The sequence below is a fragment of the Nanorana parkeri genome, unplaced genomic scaffold (genome assembly GCF_000935625.1).
Source record: "Nanorana parkeri isolate BGI_ZX_2015 unplaced genomic scaffold, ASM93562v1 scaffold454, whole genome shotgun sequence".
Classification (NCBI taxonomy): Eukaryota; Metazoa; Chordata; class Amphibia; order Anura; family Dicroglossidae; genus Nanorana; species Nanorana parkeri.
In genome coordinates this window covers 581,292-588,980 of record NW_017306722.1, presented here as the reverse complement: position 1 = coordinate 588,980, position 7,689 = coordinate 581,292, and the positions used below count along the sequence as shown (strand labels likewise).

Genomic DNA, 7,689 nt, shown 5'->3' with positions numbered 1-7,689 from the left:
TTTTAAAAATTTTTCACACACCAAAAAAAAAAAAAAAAAAAAAAAAAAAAAAAAAAAAACACATACATTGATTACTCCTATAAGCTAAATAATTAATGCAAAACAAGAAATGCTTCAAATTATTCAGTATACTTTGAGGACAACCACGATGAGCCACCAAGACCTTCCTCTCTAGAATCTTTATAATACAATGGTAAATGAATAAAAAATCAAATGAATGTATAAATCATAAAATTGTACATTATAGTAAAAACTGCAAAGACCACTCAAATATGAGCGCCACAAAAACATGCCATAATAAAATATATATGACCAAAACAAAAAACAGAGCATGCTCTGAAGATCCAAAATATATATTTGTACTTTAACTGTTAACTAGCATTTGGTTAAGCTGGCCTTCAAACAAAATATTAAAACAATTATTGGAAGACTACAAAGAAACAAGAGGCCCATGTTCCCAGGTAACTCTTCCTGGTCACTTGGTAAATGTTAAAAGGGTTTCTAAACCCTCAGCCTTTTTTGCATATATGCAAAAAATTAAAAAAAAAAAAAAAAACCTGCTTTAACAGTGGTTTAAACTTACCCCTGTCTTCTCTGCACGCTCCCGTCCGAAAATGTGAAAATTCTCGGGCGGCTACAAAGCATCTTGGGACGGACACAGTTCACATTTTCGGCCGGGAAGCGAGGAGAGACGCAAGGTAAGTATATGGACGCGTGCACCCGCATGCAGACACCGTGGGACAGAAGTGCCAGCAAGCCCAGAGGAGTCGGCGCTGGATCGGAGACCCGCCACAGCGCTGGAGAGAAGGCTGAAAACATCAGGAAAGAAGATCAGATTAAGAGACATAATTTAAGGCAAGTGCTTTAATTAACGTTGGGGTGAGGGGGAAAAAAAAAGTTGGCTTTAATGTCACTTTAAGGTGTGACTTTGCAGTGACATCAAAGCTTCATGCCATATTTTCGGCCGATATGTTTCGGCGGCCGATATATAGGTGCATCCCTAAAATATAGTAACCTTAAAAAAATAAGATCTGTGTATATTATGCATAGGTTTTGTATGTTGTCTTTTTAAGGGTTTGTTCACAACGTGTCCATGGATCTGTGTTGTGTTTCACACCACGGCACATGGTGGGAACAATTGTTTTCCTTGTGTCCTGTACATACCATACATGTGTGGTGGTGTGCAGAAAAATGTGGCTTAACATACATGGTGCCAGTTGAAGCAAATGTCCTTCAACTGTGTTTTTTTTATGTTTATCCAATGTCCTTGTCACAGTTACACAATCTGTTGCCAAAACTAATACATACAATATAAATAAAAAGGAAAAAAATATATTAGGAACCAAAAACATTCCCAGACAGTGAAAATCTGGTATTGGAATCTTGCATGTTAAACATTGTAGGTAATGTACATAGATTTAGAGAACGGAATCCTGCAATTTTTCTTTTATCACCTTTATGTAAAAATGCTACTGTGTAAGTGATGTCTTGTGACTCCTTTGGCGGCTGATAGTAAAATAGACACAAACCACCTATAAAAAAAAAAAGAAAAACACACAGGTTATCTTCATCACAAAAGGGGTATTCATTTACATTCATACTTTATAAATAGACCTGTAAAGAATTTGCAGGGCCGTATGTGAATAGATATTTGCCAAAACAAAATATTCTTAATTAATTTTATCTACAAGTGGAATTAATGCTTTCCTGTAACATCACATTATGGTCACTAGATGGAGCTAAATCATAGGAAGTATAATAAGTAGGTATGCACAGATACCAAGCACTGTACTTGGTACCAGCACAAGTACTGACACTTATCCAGCTCCAAGACTAGACTAGAGGGAAAAAAAACCCTCAAAAGTTAGGAGGCAGCTGTCATGCTTAAGGAGCATTTGCTACGGGGCTCCTGGGATTTATGCATCCCTGTTTAATGTATGATTAAACATGTAACAGATACCATTTTTTCCAGATCAAGTACAAGTACTCACAGATCCATTTACTGATGCCTTTTTCTTTTTTCTGTCATTTGACAGATTTTCCAAAATACAGACTAATGATTTCAGGACAGGCGTGTCAGGGCCCAAATACCAGCTGCAAGCGCTGTGACCCTAGTAGTTCTAGTGAAAATGCAAGTATCGCACCAATACTGGTATCTGAAAATCCCTAATAGGAAGTATTGATAAGTAATAATAAGTATTTATTTTTCTATGTTCCTCAGTGCCATAACAGTATTGCATGAAAAAAGCATTTGAAAATACATTACCTTGTAAAGAAGCAGCTAAAGTACATTTGTTTTGGCATATATCTGCGCAGAACAAACATTCGCTGATAATTTAGAAATAAACCCCTTGTTCTTATATTCAAGCAATGCAATTTTCAACTAATTAGTGTAAAATATTTGTCTGAGTGTATGTCCCTAATATAAAATTAAGGGAGCAAGTCCAAAAAGCAAAAAAAAAAAAAAAAAAAGACCAAATTACAGGTAAAAATGTGTTTACAATACATGCCCTATCAAGTGTAAAACTTTTAAAGGTAAACATTGCTTAGGCAATTAACTCATCTGATTGATATGTAAAATATTCACTTTTATTACTGTATTCAATTTACTAGTCTAAACCTTCTAGCATTCAAGTAAGCGCAAACTTTTTTGGGTCCTACCATAGTTATATATGCACAGAGCAAATTTTAAGCATATTTTCTCTATTAGTATGCCCAGCTTCTATTTTACCTGTTTGATTTGTAAACACCTGTAAATTTGCAGTTGTTACTCTTCCCCTTCCTCTTTCTTCAGGGGGATCATAACCTAAATTGACCAAACTAAGATTAAAAGGAAATGTTTGGGTTAATTAACATACAGCTGTCACTTAGAACTATAGCAATCAACATCTTCACTACACATCTCTAAATAGGTAGTCACTGACAGGTTAAAGAAGACCAGTTGCATGAACTAAAAGTATACAAAACAAGGTACTGAACAAACCATATTTTAAAATTAATCTCTACTAAAATAAAAGTATACATACGAATGTAATTGCATATGTAGGGTGCGCCTATGTACAAAAACGACAACTGCGTCACACATCAAGTATTGCTGCACACGCTGGAGTGAGAGCAAAAATTCTAGGGGCATTATTCTCAGTTAGCTCGAAACTGATGACCTGTAGCGGCTATTAAAACGTTGGCTATGGATAATTTTGGGCACCCAAGTTTTTCGCTGTTTCACAGATGTGCGGAATTTTGGGGCTTAACGTGTTTGATGTTACAATTAAAATTTGAATGCATTTGTCACTGAAATTTTGAGTTTGATATTGTTGTGCTAATATTGTGTGGCATAAAAAAATGCAACCACCATGTTATTTTCTAGGGTCTCTGCTCTCAGAAAATATATAATTTTGGGGTCTTTGAGCAATTTATTGCCCAAAAACATGCATTTTAACATGTGCTAAAAAGTTGACAAAAAAATGGGAGCGAAAGGGTTTGAGTATGAAGGGCAATAAGTGAAAAATAAGCCTAAAAACACATTTTAAAAAAAATGCAGAGGTGTGAATATAGCTTGAAAGTAGATGGTATGTTCTCACTAGTCACTTCACTGGGTACAGTTATTGGACTACAAAGATGACGGATTTCAAACATGCTACTTACGTTACTCCATCATCAGCAAGAGAGATTTCAAGAGCAACTTCAAGCTTCAGAAAAGAGTAAAAGAAAACAGTAAACGTTCTAGCTCAATTGAGGCAGCTTTAATGGTTTGCTACAATGCATGCTAAAATGTCACCATATGCTGCTTTAGGTCAGTACAAATTAAGCTGAAACTTGACAAGTGTACCCAACAGCTGAAATACCGGAAGGGTACTGTATACTAAGGATAAGGGCCTGTGTCAATAGACTTTGATCTCAAGAAGCATCTAAAATACAACTCAAATACAAGCTCATTCAGAAATTGACAGGTACATTTCACAATTAACAGGTACACAGGTCAATGTTGTTGACCTGCTGCAAGTCAGTTCTGTGTTCTCATAGGACTTGTATGGAAATGCAAAACCCATCTGACGCAAACACAATAGCCCTTCGACACAGGCCCTTATAGTACTGGACAGTGAAAACTGGGATCCCCGGTCACCACTGAGATTTCCCACTGTAGTAGCTTATATGCATTCATGAAGAGAACATCTAAACTACAACAAAAAAAATCTAATTTAGAACATATGTGAAAGTGCTTTTTGACATTTTGTTTTCCAGATATTACTTGTTGTCCATAACAAGATAATCCAAATACTCAAATGTGTTGCTATGCTGTGGTTCAGACATATCAGGTATTGCCATTTCTTTAGAAGAGCTATCTCCTCAAAATAAACATAATGCAACATAAAAGCAACATCTTCCCAGGTTGATTAAAACCAAGATTAAAGCGACAGTCTCTTGGAAAGTTCTGAAGAAAGATCCAACTTGGGAAGAAAAATCTAACATAGGACACTTTAGCAAGAATAGCATAAAATCCTTTTGAAACCAAATGTTCAGTTGTATAATATTTAGATCTTATCATGCAATTTCTATGTTACTCGCTATGGTTTATTAAAAAGAGGGTTTTAAAAAGGAGAGTCTCCCCCTCCCCCCCTCCATTTTTCGCCAAATTAAAACTTTATGGAAATGCCAGTAGTCTGTATAAATCTGCAGTGATCAGTAAAATTATTAGAAATTCAATAAAAAATACTTACAACATATTTAAAATTTTCATCTGGATAAAACTGGATGCAATGCAAAACACCACTTGATCGCTGAAAAAAATAACCCAAAAAACAACAGTTTGAAAAACATTTAATTATGCAACCCTACCTCCTATTTTTCTTGTAGGTTAATAAATGGCAAAGTAAAATTAAGATAGAATCCACTTTGGAAACACTATTTTCAAAATCTTTTTAAATCTCACTTTACACAAGTTAACCTGTAAAATCAAAATCTCAATGTACAACATAATAAAACTATCTAAAGCCAAGAACAAAATCTAAAAATATTGAAGCTTAGCAGTCCTTAGATTACTTTTAGTTCAGGCCCCCCTCCCTTTTTATTGTCCTGCCAATTACACACTTCTCGCAGGATGACAACACTCACTTACTGTACTGCATCTATAGGGGAGCTATGTTAATTGCAAACAAACACTTTTCAGGAAGAAGCACACATTTTTCCTTCAGTCACATTTGCAAATGTTCATGTGGTCCAAGGGAATCCTAAGTATGCATTTAAAATTGTGCAGACATTAGGCACAGTTGAAACTTGATTTAACATAGCTACCATTTTAAAAGATAGCCTTTCTTTGGCAATATGTTCTACTTGTTACAGCTCTTCCGAAGTGTACCAAAACAAAAACTGCTAACAAATCTTCTAAAGTCACGCAAAATAGAAATGTAAATCGAGGAATGAAAGCTCTACAACTGGGATGACATGCAACACCATTTTTTTTCAGCTTCCTTCACACTGTCACCATCACGTGTTGAATTCTAGCACATAAGGACAACTCCGCTGCTGTAGTCTAGAATTTTTGAGAACATCTGACTACCCATCATTAAAGAAATGATAATTCAGAGAAAATTAAGAAAGGTTTGTTGAATGACAGTTCTTTGAGGACACCATTAGGTTCTCCAATTAAGTTTATCTACAGTAGAACCAAATGCGCAGCCACAGACTAAAAGAAAATGGCCATCAGCATGGAGGATATCAGCGCAGAAAAAAAGGAAACCAGGACAATGTGCTGTTGTGGATTCAAAATTGCAAGTCTCTTAATGACCAATACGTAAAAAAAAAAAAAAAGCTCCCGACCTCTCCTGCGGAAATGAATACATTAACAAAAAAAACAAAAAAAGTGTCAACATCTGTCTCAACTGGTGCAGCTGCCCTTAACAACCAGTCATCTTCTATCTGATTTTTACCTACACAGTTTAGAAAATCAAAATTTAATAGAAGATTGGCTGTACTTCAGTTGAGGCAAAGTTTGACAGTTTTTATTTATTCCCCTTGCTGTGTCCAAGGCCAGGAACACATTAATGTCAACAACTGGAAGATATTCTCAATTGCGTTGTAGTCACACTTCAATCAGCAAAGCTTAATGTCTGACCATAAAAGTGCACATTCTTAGAGTTACGCTGGAACTTAATGATTGAAGATGAACCTCTTTCCCATTGTGCACTACCACCAACCTTAGTCCTACCTTCCCGTTTGGTCCTTGACCGGGCTCTCCCTGCTACCTCACAGTGGCCAACAATTGCATAACAACCTAGGGCGACCTTGCTTTTAATAACCAGCTTACACTGACTGCACTTGGCTCTGAAGCACCGTACGTCTCACTCACTAGTTGGGAAGTGATGCTGCCACTGATTTCCCTTTTCCATGGTGTATTTGTTTGTCTATATGCTGCCTCCAGACCCTTTTTATGTACTCTTACAGTACTCAGGATTCTTTTTCTATTTGTGGGCTGGCTAGGCCAAACCTAGGTCTACTATTTGAAGATGTATAATAGATGACATGTCTATTGTGAACCTATGCGTTGTGTGATTATCTGTGTTATGAAAACTCTCAAAGAATAAAAAAAAAAACACATGCACATTCTGCATCTGTTAGCCTGCAGTAACATTGCTCAAAATCAACATCTGCTATTACATTAGTACTTGGCTCCTTCTTGGATATCAGCTACCTTGGGCTCCTATCGTTAGTCATCTATCACCTACCCTGACATTTTGCCTAATCCTTAATTACACTTGTCTAGATATTTCATCTGCCCAGACCTCGAAGCTGCTTTTCAAGTTGGTACTTCAATCTGGTCTGTCTGTACTGTCGTCATTTGCTACTGGCTATGAAATCCAAAAGGGTAATTATTTGTAAATGTTCTACAGCGCAATATGCATGCTTTCAGGGGTTCTTGCGCAGACACTGTTAGAGCCTGTGCCTCCTCGAGAGCCTTCTGCCACCTTCTGGTGACACAAAGGATCCACCTCTAAAGGATGGCATGCTATGGATTATTCCTCCCTGCAACTAAACACCACTCTATGAATAATAATTTCAGAAAAAAAAACAAACAAAAAAACTCACTTAATTTATCTATAAGAACAATAACATGTTAATCAGTAGTCTTTATTTTACAGTATGTGATTAATTGATATGGCACAACACAAACTACTTGAAATAATTATTTCTTCAGACACCTAGATACAAGCTTCTATGATTCTCTAAAAACTGAATGTATGAAACATTTGAGAAATGTATTCATCTTTAAGCAAACCAGCAAATTAAACGTACATTACACCAGATGCACTTTAACCATTGCAGATGGACTGCAAGTGCCAGGTTCAAGTCTAAATTTAAAGTGTCTGAATATTTGACAGCCGATTTAACAGTGTTGAAGTCAACTCGTTAGCAGCGGTGATTTGCTTTTATTAAATATGCACAGCATACTTGCACATTATGGCACACACCCACCCTCCAGCGGTGACAGATCCAAGCTCTATCTGCAGCTTTGACCATTGTCACCTCTTTCTAGGTCCCGCGGCGCTACTCTTTGGTTATTGGGCAACAACTGATGATATAACTTTGGTATATGTGCACAGAAGTTACACTGCAGTGTACTCCCCAAAACACAAAGAGTCATCAAGACCTTTTGTGACGAGGCTTTGCACGTCTTTGCCAAAAAACTCTACC

At 36.5% G+C, this 7,689-nt stretch overlaps 1 protein-coding gene across 1 annotated transcript in view; it reads right to left on the bottom strand.

Moving 5' to 3' along the window:
- GSAP (gamma-secretase activating protein) overlaps positions 1 to 7,689 on the bottom strand; it is a 55,197-nt gene that overhangs the window by 28,503 nt on the left and 19,005 nt on the right. Inside the window, exons 10-13 of the mRNA XM_018560422.1 lie at positions 4,719 to 4,778; positions 3,646 to 3,689; positions 2,732 to 2,820; positions 1,455 to 1,532 (exon numbers count right to left, since the gene is read on the bottom strand). Of these exons, the coding sequence (XP_018415924.1) occupies positions 1,455 to 1,532; positions 2,732 to 2,820; positions 3,646 to 3,689; positions 4,719 to 4,778 (271 nt within the window). The remainder of the gene's footprint in view (positions 1 to 1,454; positions 1,533 to 2,731; positions 2,821 to 3,645; positions 3,690 to 4,718; positions 4,779 to 7,689) is intronic.